The 14073-nt window shown below is 36.8% G+C and overlaps 1 protein-coding gene across 2 annotated transcripts in view; it reads left to right on the top strand.

The window, feature by feature from the left end:
• BANP (BTG3 associated nuclear protein) overlaps window positions 1-14073 on the top strand; it is a 145815-nt gene that overhangs the window by 69764 nt on the left and 61978 nt on the right. Inside the window, exons 9-11 of one of the 2 annotated variants that reach the window (XM_035566269.2) lie at window positions 4665-4795; window positions 6924-6986; window positions 8906-8950. In XM_035566269.2, coding sequence (XP_035422162.1) covers window positions 4665-4795; window positions 6924-6986; window positions 8906-8950 — 239 coding nt within the window. Of the gene's footprint in view, window positions 1-4664; window positions 4796-6914; window positions 6987-8905; window positions 8951-14073 lie in introns of both variants that reach the window. The other variant, XM_035566268.2, reaches the window with a different exon arrangement.

The raw sequence follows: 14073 nt of genomic DNA, 5'->3' as shown, positions 1-14073 counted from the left end.
TATTCTTTTTAAAAATGTTAGCAGTCTGCGGAGGGAAGGGAGTAGGAAATGAGTTTTTTGAGAGGAGGATTAATTGAAGAGTGCCATCTCTCCCTTTCTTTTAATTTCTCTTAAGATTGTTAAAGCTGTTATCACAATTTTCCATGTTGGAATTATTAATTAGGTCTATGACTTTGGGATTTACATGTAGATTTGGGCTGAAGGGCTCAGCTCTGCCAAGATGTCACACATGAAAATGGGTATTGCAGCCAAATCTTCAAGCTGCTCTGCAAAATTGGAGTGCTGGAGCACTCCTGAGTCAGGCTGAGATAATGGTTTACAGGATACAGATTTATTTCTGTGAATTGCTCATTAGTGGGGATTTATCCTACTTCGTGTTTTTGAAGACTACTTCTATCTACCCCTTAACCTTTCCTTGCTAGGAAGTCATATCAAGGAAGTGGGAAAACACAAGCTAGGTTGTAAGCAGAAGCACGGAGCTGTGAGGCCTATAGGCCAGTGAACCAGGTTTGAGTAATGGTACGTAAGTAAGGAATCTAAACTTGAATCCCGTCTGCTGCAGAATCCGTACCTCCTACGTTTCCTTCCAAAATGAGAAGCCAGATGCTCAACTGATAAATATGAAGTATAACGAGAATAGGAAGGAATTAGAAAATGCCAAAGGTTTTGCCTTTGATGTGAGGAATTTTTAAAATTGATCTTAGCTGAAAGTTAAACACATACTCTTGAAACAGTTACAAATTACATTTGTCTGACAAATCTAATCTTGCTCTGAAATGTTTGAGAAAGATTAGCTTTGAAAAATGTGACGAGTAACTTTTATGGAGGGTGATTTTGCCAACTCTTGAATGTTTGTCTGACAAGACAGACTTACTTAAGCTAAATTTTCGTTGACTCACAAGCAGACACAGTAAATAAATGGAAAATGTGAAAGGTCCGATTTCAGTTTGTGAGGAAGGAATATTTCAGCAGTTACTTTCTTCTCCTGTATCGCAACTTAACCACCTGTGGAGTGGTCAGTGCCACATTTTCTGTTCTCTGGATAGCTCCAAAGCTCTTCCTTCTCACGGAGGATGCTTTGGGGATGCCTCAGGTCAGGTGCTCGGTATTGGCACTATATACGCCGTTCGGGTGATGTCGAAGTACCCCTAAGAAGTGCAATGGAAGACTTCACAGCAAGAGTTCAGCTGTGCAGTTTCTGAGTGCCAGGGATTCTCTAATATATCAAAGTTGTAAATGTGAAGCCAGATAGTTTACATGATAGTGATTTATAACTGTTGACATATCCTCTATTCAAGCTGTGTGCTATTCATGTTTGTGTTTATTTTTAATGGAGAATGTTTAAAAATGGATAAATATTACTTTTGTCTGGTCAGATATTTAGAGAAAAACAAATATAAAATATGTGTTTTTAGACACTGCTCAATCCTCTTCTTTATTCCTAAAAAGAAAAAAAGGGGGGGGAGGGAAAAGTGTGGTGGTTGCACTGATGTCAAACTGTAAAACTATTTGTAGGTAACCATAGTAGGTTAGGTAAGATATACAGTATGACTGCATTCAGTGCATATCTTCTCTTCCCAGTTCTGAACAGCTTAATAATTTCTGGCATCTGTGAAGCAAAAGATGTTTTTTAAATAAAGTTTAAAATGCATTTCAATATGTGCATATAATACATACGTAAAATATATATATATATATATTTTCTTTTTTTTTTTTAAAATATAAATATAAATATAAAAATATATATATATATATATTTTTTTTTACCTGCTGGTGCTTATTTCTTTGATCTCACTTTATTGCATAACTTCCCCAAACAGAAAATGAATGCTAATTATAAATGCATCTTAGTGTGTTCTCAGAAGTACAGCGTTGCAGTTTGTGTAGTGGTAGCTTAAGCTACAGGAAAAGTACTGTTAAAAAGTTATTAAATCTGGAAGTGAAACAAGTATCTAACCTCACTTGTGTCCCAAGTCCAGTTTTGCGGTTAGTGATGTGTATGCATATCTATATATACACTCAAATGTGTGTGTGTGTATATATATATATGAAGTTATGTATATATACACGCACACATCTAAATGAAGGATTATGTATTTGGACACCATGGTTTGACCAGATGGTGAATTGCAGCTCAGCTGTTGAGTTACTTAGTGGGAGACTGGGAAGACAAAATCACAGCTGTACGGACCAGCAATAGCCTCTAAGAAGCAAGATGAGTAACAGTGGGCATTCTTAGCCATTTAATATCCTCACAAAATGCTATTTTATGAAATAAAAAATAAAGATTAATTGCATAAAGAAACTTGCATGATGATCTAGTATCACAATTTGATCAAATCACATTTTTATTTGGCTGCCACTGCAGTTTTTCATACCGCAGCCAGGACTTTTGTACCAGTTGTGATTTGTTAATCCAGTTCTGAATTCTTCACAGCAATACCGTACAACAGTGCAGGAAATACCAGGATTGTACAGTAACCGACTGGGCTATATTTAAGAAATGATGTATTTTTTTGGAGTTACCTACTAGTCAGACGTAAGGTATTCAATAGATAGCAAAAACATGTACTCGTTATGTTTTACTGAGTTACTGCATTAGTGTTCTGGTTGTAGTTACGTATTTGCAGATTGTTGACATAATTACAGCTGTTTAGTTGAATTGTTAGGCAACTAAACTTTTCAACAAATAAGTAAATACTAGCTCGGTGGTATTGAATTAGTGTCCAATTCCCATGTTCAGACTTAAACTCAGAATTGTGTTTTTCCACAAACATTTGCAGACATGATGAAAAAAAAAACAAATGGATAATTTTATTAAAGAACATTTCCATTAAAATATTTGTATGATTGGATAAAGCTCAGTCTTTTGAAAGTAACGCTCTGTTTCCAGAATAAATCTTAGGGTATTAAGTAGAGGTATTAAAAATTTATGAAAACCAGAACCTGGTATGTTGGTTCAGTAACCATCCATCACATTTAAAAAAAAAACAAAACCAAAAACATCAGCCATCAATCATCTCTGAGCAGGATGAAGCCCTTGTAGTCTTTATTTAAACAATACATAACATCTTGTAAGAAAATTATCTACAATGGAAGTAGAGTGACACTGTTTCTTAAATATTTTCATTACAGTTTCCTGTACTTGGACAGTTTGAAAGCCCTGTAGTATTGAATGCTACTGCGTGTTAGATCTTAATGTGTTTTATATTACCATGTAGCATAAGTCATGGTCAGAGCAATAAATACTTGCGAAAAATTGTAAAACAAATGTAGCACTTCAAAGATTTCGTATGATATATTTTTGTAGCATAGCAGAAGAAAACCATTAAACTGATTACGGAAATACTGTATATAAAAAGCCTTGCTTCATATTCGTTACTCTAAAAGACTTAGGATGGTCTCCCAGTTGTCTCAAATTAAAACCAAACAAACAACAAAACAGGGACTCATGGTGAATCTTTCTAATTTGCATGATACTGGGAAGTTGTGAGGATTTTCCCAGCAGTGTGTTCTTGACCTTGTCACGTGCTGCTGAAGTGTCATTGTGCTATAAGCTCCTCTGCCTTTCCTGACTCTTAAAAGGAAATGGGGTATCCAGTGGTGGTCACCTGCTGGTGGTGGATTCCACAGAATCAGCCTCTTCTCCCTTGTATTCCAGTTGAACCTCTTAGTACAGACATTATTAGTCTCAGTATCATTGACCCCCAAATGCATAAAAACTTCAGGTTACAAAAAATAATAGTTTGAGTGGTTGTATATTACAAAATAATTTTAGTTCTTTTTACTTGCATTTTGCCTCTTAAATTTGACGTTCTTTTCCCTGAAGCCAGAAAGCCTATAAATAAATATACAGTATGTCAACTTCTAATACAAGTTGTTATCCTCTTGAAATCATGCGATGGTTTTCCTGGTGAGTGACACAGTGACCAGAAGAAAGCGGTCAGGTCCTTTGGTCTTATCCTCTGCATACATTTTCACTAGGAGCATTTCCAGAGCACTTTAATTTCCAGTTTGAGGTACTGTTTAAATTTCATCCAAGTCGAGAAATTGACCTGCTTTTTTTTGTTTGTTTTGTTTTGTTTTCTTCCTTGAGACAGCCTGCAGTGCTGAGGCTTCTGTCTGGGACATCACATGTTCTGTCCTCTGCATTTGGAGAGGGAGAGAAAGTCTGTGTGTGTCAACACGAAAAAGATAAGGGATTTTGGAAACTGGGACACTGTCATAGGATAAGACTATGTGAGAGTCAGCTTTGAGATGATTTAGAGGGTGATTTTTGCACATTTTTTTTTTTTACTAGTAGTAGAGCATGGTATTAGAGTAAAATAAGCAGTAATATTTCTCAGCTACACAGGTGCACAAAAAGTGATAAACTGCCTACGAAATGTGTGTGTTTTTCCTGTGATACTACTTTTACATTTGCAGAACCCTTAATCTAGATTCAAAAGATATTTTGTCTCTGAGAAAGCATACATTTAAAAACTAACCTTTGGGACTCCACTGGAACTTGTGGAGTGAACATGCATAAAGAATATTAAGGTATAAATGAGCTGCATCTGCTTACTGACTGCATTTGTTTTCCACGTTTTTTAAGTTCGCATTGTTGCATGGCCCCTGGCACAAGATCTGCAGATATAATAGAGCTGCATTTTTGTCTCTTTCAGAGGGTCCGCAGAGTGCAGTTTCAGCTTCTAACGAGATCCAACAGAACCAGCCCCAGGCACTACATTATGCACTAGCCAATGCTCAGCAAGTCCAGATCCACCAAATAGGAGAAGATGGACAAGTCCAAGTAGTATGTACTCAACCTTTTCTACATTATTCTATTTAAACAATCTACGTTACTGCAGACTTTTGCTTCAGTTGAAATTTATTTATTTTATTTTTACAAAATGACCTATCATCACTTCTTAAGCATGATTTTCAGAAACTAAACATTGAAGTTGTATAAAAAACAAAAACAACCAACTTTTAAAGGGTTATTTGGCAAAAATCTCAGTGCAGGATTTGCTCACAAAATTGTTACAGATAAATGCACATTGATTACTCCGACTAGAATTGAGTAGTCAAGTCTCTACTTGGCCATTTGCTTGCACAGTTACTATAATAATAGCAGACCTACAAAGTGTACAATTTAAATGTAAGAAGTAGTTCTGACTATGACATGCAAAACAAAACCACATTTGATTCATAGTCACATTCATTTATTTTCATTTTTAAAAATAACTGCATTCTAAAGCATTTTTGAACATCTGTTAGCTGAGTCCTTTACATGCGTATCCATTCAGATACACATATATAAGCGCAAGTTATAAATATTGACATTTGTTGACCACGAGACTCTTTATCAAAGACTCTTTATCCACTGCAACCCGCGGCCTAAGTTGTCATCATTTGTCTTAAATGTGGGGAAGTCCCTGAAACAGAAGAAAGTGGTGCTGCTTTTTCAGTTTGAGGGAATGATGTGTATAAGTCAGTCTGAGTCATTAGTAGGGGAGTAGTCATCTATACTGTTGAATTGAATGCCAAGGATTTGCTGAATATCTATAAACTTCAAGAGTTACGATTCAAAAAGATTTTGTTGGAATTTGTGGACAAACTAAACACGCTGTCCTTGAAGGCCAGCAATGTATCTGCAAAAGATGAGTGAGCAGTTCTTTTTTGGAATGCTGTGTGATACAAAGGTGAAGAAAGTCACCTTCTTCGCCCCTTTCCCCAGAAAAAAAAAAAAAGCTTATTTGGAAAGACTATAAATGGATCTCTTAAATGTTCGGTGTTTTTTCCTGGGAGCCCTGAGAGCTTGATGTTAAGGAGGGAAAGTGATTCTAATCTCAACATGGACTGGGCTGTGCTCTAATTTTATATACAGTCTCTATTGTCAGAGTGATACTTTCAGTATGTTTTTTCTCCCTATAAATAGACAGTTTCCTTCCAAAGGAAATGAAACTGTTTGAAATAGAGGGATCTGTGTTTCTTTGAAAATCACATGCAATTGTTCTTGTGTTATAAAATAAGAAGAGCCTTTGACAGAATTCCAAATGATTATCTTTAATCTCTGTCTCATGCAAGCATATTAAAATGAACACAAAGCCTTATAAACCCTGAAGTAGGTTATTTAGAATCCAATCTCCCTTCAGGTACATCATAGTAGCAAAGACTTCTCACGGCTGGTCAGGGTGCATGAGGAATTCCTTCCACTTTCTTATCCGCATTTTGATCAAATGATAGGCACGATACCATTCTGAAGTGGCGGGTATGGCCAGCAACACAAAGCATTAACCTTATTAAAACCGTTAGGGCAGATTCTCAGCTAATATAAGCCAGTGTAACTGCATTCAAGTTAATAACTTTGTGCCAATTTATAGCAGCCTGGGAGATGGTTGTTAGCATGGAACTGTACCTCACCGTAACTTTGTGAATTTCTAAAGATTTATGGATACTTACAGGTACCTTCTAAAAATAACTGTGAATAGTTTTGTCACATCTGTTTTGAGAACTGAGTTTCCAAGTTCTTTAAATGGGTTTCTTGTTTTGAACACACAGGTTTAGGAGACCTAATCTACCAAAGCATGTTAGTCTTACATTTTGTGTATCAGTCAAAAATTGCAGATGCTTCTTTTGTAGAGAAATGTTATTTAATTACATAAATGTTATTTATTGTTATGTCCATTTCCTTTTCCTCCTACATGAAAATGAATGATTTTCTCTTCAAAACTCACTTCACTTACACTTTGCATGAAAATGTGGTGAAATGTGGTTACGCTTTTTAAAAGCAATTTTTAATGTTTTTCATTTAGTATTTTGCTTCCATCTACAACTGTGAATCCATTAAGCTGTACTGAATCCAAGTTAATAGCTTCTTCCTCTAGTTTTGGTTTTCTTCTGATGCTTCCTGGTGTTTTCTTTTGTTGTGGATCCCGCAGGGACATCTCCACATAGCCCAGGTTCCTCAAGGCGAGCAAGTCCAGATCACGCAGGACAGTGAGGTGAGCCAAAAACGTGGGTACCTATGGAGCAGGCATTGGCCTGGACATAGGGCCCCAATCCTAAAACCATACCTCTGGGAACTGCTGCAGCATGCTACAGAGACTGTGAGGGTAGAAGTGAGCGTGTGTGCTGGAGCCCGAATGAACTATGTGCCCCAGCAGAAAATGCAATATGCTATTTGTCTTTTTTTTTTTCCCTTGACCATCCAAGAAGGCTGCGTGTGTTATGTTAATGATTCAGGTATTAGCTGATGGTCTTCATTGGAGACAGAGTTTAGTACTTCTAGAGTGTTACAGGAAAACTGTAAGACTGCTGTGTCAAACTACATCTATTAAAGATAAATTCCAGATTGAAGTGAATTTACTTTCATTATGGATCAAGTAATCTGGCACTGCAGTATTTGCACTTCATATTTTTTTCCATAAAAATAGTACAGTAGAATGGAAATGGATAAATCCAATTCTGAACCCTCCAATTTCAACTTTTTTTTCCTCACTCAGGCAGAACAACTGAAGCCATCTCGATTTACCTGAGTGAGGTTCTTGTTGGTTATTTAAGAATGTATAGAGATTCCTAATGGCAAAGGCTGCTGTCAGATGTCTTTTGCTCTTAGAGTTTGTTTATATGAAAAAGGCGTAGCAAAATAAAGTTAAGCATAAATACAGACCACAATATTTACTCTGTTTGATTTCCCTGTAGAGTTTTTTTAACTCAACATTAAGCATATCTGCTTGTGGGTTAGTTTAATTCTTTTCCAAAGTACCCTAAATTACATCTCATAAAACCACTTATGGTTAGGAGGAATACTGATGACACAGGGAGAGGTATTGCAGAGTAAATATAATAAATATTACATAAATATTACAGCTAAAGACAGTAGTCTTGACAGAGCTTGTCAGACCTACAGAAGAAAGGAAGGATCAGAATGTTTTGGGAACGCATAGTGCGCTATAATAAAGCTGAAGGAGTTTAAAAAGCCACTGGAAAAAAAAAAATCTGATTCATCAGCTACTAGTTGTACATGATCCTGAGGTTTAAACACCAGCATCCGTTGGTTGGGAGTTTCCTGAATGTAAGAATTTTAAGCACTACATTTGTCTGTGACAGATGAAGACATCTGGTTTTAAATTTATTGCAATGTACACAGCTTCAAAAAAGACGATGTGTTGCCAGTAAAAGAAAATGTAGAAAATATGCAAATCAAAGAACTCAAATTCTTTCCTGAAATGTCGTATTTCACTGCAAGTCTTGGTGTTAGAGTAACTGTTGTTTCTTAATCTGTGTGCTTTTAAGAAGGCATCTCTGAGCATATGAATAAAAACTCAGTTTGTAATGACACTGCTTTCATTTTTAATTTTGTAGCTACAGTTTCCTTTAAAGTACGTTATTCAGAATTTTTTGTAGTAGATGTAATTCCTGTAGTAGAACTATATTTGCCTTTACTTTATCAAAATTGGATATCAAAAACATGTTAGCATAGGCAGCGACTTTATAACAGCAAATAGTGACTAGCACTCCATACAAATAAATGTTACACTGCTAATGCTACTTTAGTAAGGCTTTGACTTACATTTTCGGTTTTATATAAATAAGTAAAAATGGAAATCTTACCTCAAAGGCCATACAATCAGACTTTGCATAAAAGTGCTGTACATTACATCCTAACTTTCAAAAATGAAAACGTGGGTGCTGAAAAACCTCCTTGCTTTTTTAAAAGTCTGTTTATCCTCTGTGGTTAAAGTGCCGAGCATTGAAGTGTAGCTGAATTGCCAAAATAGCCCTCAGAAGAATTTCCTAAATTAATAGGTTTCCTTAATATTGAAGTTGTTTAATAATGAGATGAGAAACAGGCCTTTTTCAGGATAGAGAACTTTCTGAATTCCCAACTTGTATTTATTTTAATGCTCTTATTTTACAGGGAAACCTACAGATACATCAAGTTCATGTTGGTCAAGACGGGCAGGTAGGAACAGAGCTGAGTTTTAAGCGGCATTTTACTTTATAATTGTTGTTGCAATTGGAATGATTTGGCATTATTTGTCTGTTTTAAAGAACAAAATCTGTTCTGGCCTTTGTTTATATAAAACTTGCAAAATGAGAAAACAAACTTAGTATTTTGTCTGTGGACTAAAAGTATTTGACCAAATATCATTCCTCCTGCAATATACTTTATCCCTGTGTTTTATACTTTTTTTGGCCTCTTCACTCTTATGTTTACTAACGGGATTGATTATATTATGTACAGTATGTTCTTTTCCATGTTATCAACTGTCACTGTGGCCAGATGTGGACTGCAGTCTGTGCAAACCTAAGAACGTTTATTGCTGAGTTTTAAGCAGCTATTTTTTCATTATATGGCTGTCTTGGGAGAAACTGATCTTTCACATCTGCTTTTGTTCTTTTTGATAAGATGGCTTTATTAGGTGCTTATGCATACATGAGGTAAGAAAAAAGTTTTTACTTTGAGTGATGAGTCAGTAAGTGTTTAAAATAGCAGAATTTCCGTGTCAGGTGTTGGCAAAATTGTTAACATCTGATCTCAGACATGCTTTACTAACTGCTGAATTATTACAATATCCACAGCACAAGAATATTCTGGTAGGAAGCTTTCTAGCCTGGCCACTTGAAAAAAATTGTTATGTTTCTTTGTGTTGAATAGTAATAAGCTGTGAGACATGTGGCTAGGACTTGAGTACTGCACTGAATTGAAAAGGCTTAGACCACAAAGGTTCTTGAACTCTGAGGCCTTGAAAAGTTATTGGTACTCTGAACTTTTGACCACATACAGTGTTTTATATGGGGAAGCAATCTAATCTGTATTTAAAAAGAAAAGATTAAATAAACCCTGCACTTTAAATGTTTGTTAGTGAGACTTTAATCAAAAGTACATTTGCAGAAGTGAGACTGGGAAAGGTGATTTTTTGGAGACGTATCAGAACCTTTGTTTTAGAACTTAGTGTTCATTTTGCCTTCTGAGTAAAATATTGCTATCAAAACTATGTTGTCTTAGAAAATTAATATTGGGTGGTGGTATATATCTCTGACAATGACATGTATGGATTAACTTGAATTTGGTGAATTATGCAATACGTACTCATAACAAGTATGCCACAAATTGCATCTCTCACATAAAAACAAATAATGTAGTCTAGAATAGTGTTGCAAATCCAGGCTGTTTTTAAGAGAAATGCTTGGATGATAAATGTTTTCCTGGAAACCCATGCTAGGCAGGGACCTGTGAGTCCTCTCATACAACAGTAACATTCAGCTGTGTCTCATAACTATTTTAGCATGAAGTTAAAAAAGCTTACAAAATCCAAAAGCCCATAAATTGTGGGTTTTGGTGATAATCTGACCAAGTAGTGTTAGTACCTGGAAAATAAAGCTGCACTGGAAAAATGGTATTTTAAAAGTGCTTGGTTGTAAATGTGTGCGCACATGTGTGTATATCTATATGGGTACATTGTTCATTGAAGTGTGTGACAGTATACACAAGATCGGGAAGAAAAGCAGGATTTAGTTGATTTCTGTTGAAATCAACATCAGTAGGTTATCTGTATGAAGGCATCAGTGCTATTATATACTGTGTATACTATAGAGATAATTTGGTTTTAAGTGGTTGTGGCTGTATATGTAGGAAGTAAAGTTAGCATCCAGCTTTTCCGAGGAAACTTTTTTTCTTCATGTTCTCAGCTGCATTTTAGTGCAGAAGAGTACCTGCTGTCCCGTGGGACCCGGCAGCCTGGCGGTGTCACGCTTCAGCTGGCATCTGCACTAATCCACAGCTACCCTTAAGCACCTCCAAAAGCACTCGCTGCTGAACGCTTTTCCAGTGGACCACAAAATACAGGAGCAAGCAACTATTTAGGGGATTTTATCTCTCTTCTTCACTAGACATTGAAACCTTCAGCAGCAGTTGCAGCCTTGTGGGGCTGTTTTGCAGTGAAATGGATGAGTAGCACTCACATGATTCCTTGCAGCAGCTGCGTGCGCCTTATGCCAGGGGGTAGAGGGGAGCTCTGTGGCTCAACTGTCTTCTGCTGATCAGCTGATCTGTGCCGAGCGACCTTTTTTTTTGAGCTATTACCTCATAAAAAGTGCAAAGGAAAATGAGTTAAACTAAATTCTGTTTGTGGTTTAAGAATGGAAGTTGAAACTAATACATTTTCCTTGGCACTCGCAGTGGGATAAGAGCACAAAAACCTGTCATATGATACGGTTTGGTGGTAATGGAAGTCAAACAATCCAGTAGCTTGCAGTCATCTGTACATGACCTGTGATCAAAAGGACTTCTGTGGTTTTCCCACCTGTCTGTTACTTTTCAGGAGACGGTCTTTTTTTTCCTTGTTAGGAAATTCAATGCACCCTGCCAGGGGACACCAAAGAATATTGATAATAGGGAAAGTGAGTAATGTGTCACATTTGAGACTTTAGTCAGCTATCAAATATTCTTAGCTGACCAATATGTACTTATTAATAGTACTAGGTCTCAGCTTGGCTTCATAATATTCCCTTTGGAAATTCATCTTATTCTTCTGTTTCCCATGTATTATCGTACACTTCCCAGATGTCAAATATTCTGTCTGTTCAGACGAGGTTTAGGTCTGCCTCTTGATGCAGGCTTTTGCTCTGAACCACAAGTTAAAGGTTTACAAGAAGCCGGGGCTGCAAAGCATGGAGCTGTTAACTTCATAAGAACAAAAGTAAAAAATGGTACAAATCAGCTGTGAAATTTTGTCAGTAAAACCTCCAAGATATGTTTTCAGCCTCATGACACTGGCAGTAAATGGTAGCTTCTCTGCAGAGTGTTGCAGTTGTTGATTTCTTTTTCTCCCCCCAACCCCATTCTGAATCGTCCGTCCTGGTAGTTGCACTGAATTTAGATCTTGTTTTTCTGGCATCATTGTTCATGGAACTAATGAAATCATGCCAAAAAGAAAAACTCTCTACCTACACATGTGTTCTATTAGCTGAAAGCTTCATATTTCAGTGCACGTTTAATAAAAATACCAAACTGCAAAAATAATTAGACTTCGTATTAACTAACACTTGAAGCCTTTGACCAGTGGGAATTTCTTTGGGCTTGGCATTTTATACTTGTGAATTAGCAGAGGTTTTCTGATGTGTCTCTCTCTTTCCTCTGATCACCTGGCCTCCTTTCTCCCAAACTCCATCATTTTCTTCCTTTGTGAACTTTCGTGTTCTGCATCCCAGGAGGTGCTCAGTGTGCATCCTGCACAAGCCGTGCTGACGTGGTGCCACACGGTTTGGAAATATATTGGGGTGTACAGGGATAGAAGAGGCTGACCTCAGCAGTTTGACAGTCCTTGATATCATGTTTTAGACATTCAGTTTTTTACATCTGCACAGCCAGTGTTTCTCCATTGTAGAAATTAATTAAAATGACACCAGGCAAATGATCTTCAACTAATAGCCTTAGTTTTTAAATTAAAAATTTAATGCGCTTTAAAATCTAAAATAAGATCATATATATTACTGGAGAGCTGATAATTTGTTCTGCTCAATGAACAAATAATTAATAAGAGTAGCAGCATTAGTTCACTTAATCTCAAGTATCGGTATCTGTAGGTATGTTAGAATAATGAGGGGAATCCCGAACAAGCAGTACGTATGGTTTAGCAGCAAAAAGCTAGCAAATGTAAATTGCTTTTGTACTGTCATTCTTCCTCCTGTGTGTATGAAATAAACATATAGAATTGCTACTTGATACGTTACATTTTTCAAAAAGAAACTTGACATTTTATATAGTTGTAAACACAATCTCTTCCAGATAAATTTGTAATCAGTGGTGCACTGAGATGAATCCAGAACTGCTGAGTTACGTATACCTAGAGAGAGAGGGGGTCACCTTGATAACACTAACACATTTCTCTGCTGCTCAATGAGGCATTTGTACGTTATCTCCTACTGAACTTTGGCTCTGACCTTGCTGCTGTGGGCTTTGGGGTACCTCCTAGGTCCAGGAGAGTTCAGGTGCAGGGCTGTGGAGGTGGCTCACCAAGTAAGCTTTACAAAAGCGTCCTCAGTATATGCGCGATGATTGTTATGAGAGTTCACGAATCCACGATCAGAAAAGAGATTCTTGCAAAATTGCCATTGTGTTGGAGAAAATACAACAGACTTCAGTGCTGCAAAGTAGCAGCTAGCTGCTGTTGGGCCTTATAAGTTAAGATATACACGGGTATGAGAAACAGATCAGCGAAGGCTTGTCTTTAATGTCCTCAGGAGGAGAATGAATCTGATGTCTTGTTCAGATCTGGTTTCAATACACACAGCACACCCTGTAATACAGCGCAGGAGGAGATATGACCTCACCACCTATGTTTGAAACATCTGTCCTACTTCTGTACTCTGCTGTAGTCTGAAGCGAAGGGCAAGCTGTTAAGTCTTAGAGCAATGGAAAAGGGAGAGAAATGGTTCCAAATGTTCAGAAGAAACCCTGCTCATTCTAATAATTCCACGTAAAATCCAGGGAATGTTACTTGCGATCAGATCAAACTAAAACGAGAAGAGGCTTGTTTGTAGAAGAAATAACTTACAAGCTTACGTTAAGCCTCTTTTTACCTCCCTGATAATTACTGAGATGCTCACACTTGGCTTTTAGTGAGGGCACCATGGTTTTTTAACATCCAATTTAGTCCGTAACTTGAGCGTGATTTTCAGTTATACAAACAAAAACGTGTTGACATATTAACTCGGCTTCTGCTCACTTCTATGCATTTTGCAGATGTTATTTCATTGGGAGAGAAACCGTCTAAAGTACTTTCTGAATACGCATTCTAATTGCCTTTACCAAGCCTTTGGAAACATACTGCACTTTCTATCAATATTACCAACTTCAATAACATATTATCTGAAACAGAGAAAAGAACCGTACTTCGCAGTTCTCAATTCTCATATAATGGATCTAATTAAAAAGTTCTGGATTTAAAAATACTAAAAATTGTTATTGGGATTCTTTGGTCAAGAATGATTATAATGTAGGAGTGTTTTTTCCTGGCCCTAATTTTTAAGCAGTAGAGGGCAGTAGTATTAAGATGATTGTCAGCTACCTTCTCAGCAAAA

Source organism: Cygnus atratus, chromosome 12, assembly GCF_013377495.2.
Source record: "Cygnus atratus isolate AKBS03 ecotype Queensland, Australia chromosome 12, CAtr_DNAZoo_HiC_assembly, whole genome shotgun sequence".
NCBI classification, from domain to species: domain Eukaryota; kingdom Metazoa; phylum Chordata; class Aves; order Anseriformes; family Anatidae; genus Cygnus; species Cygnus atratus.
This window is presented reverse-complemented; position numbering and strand designations above follow the sequence as displayed.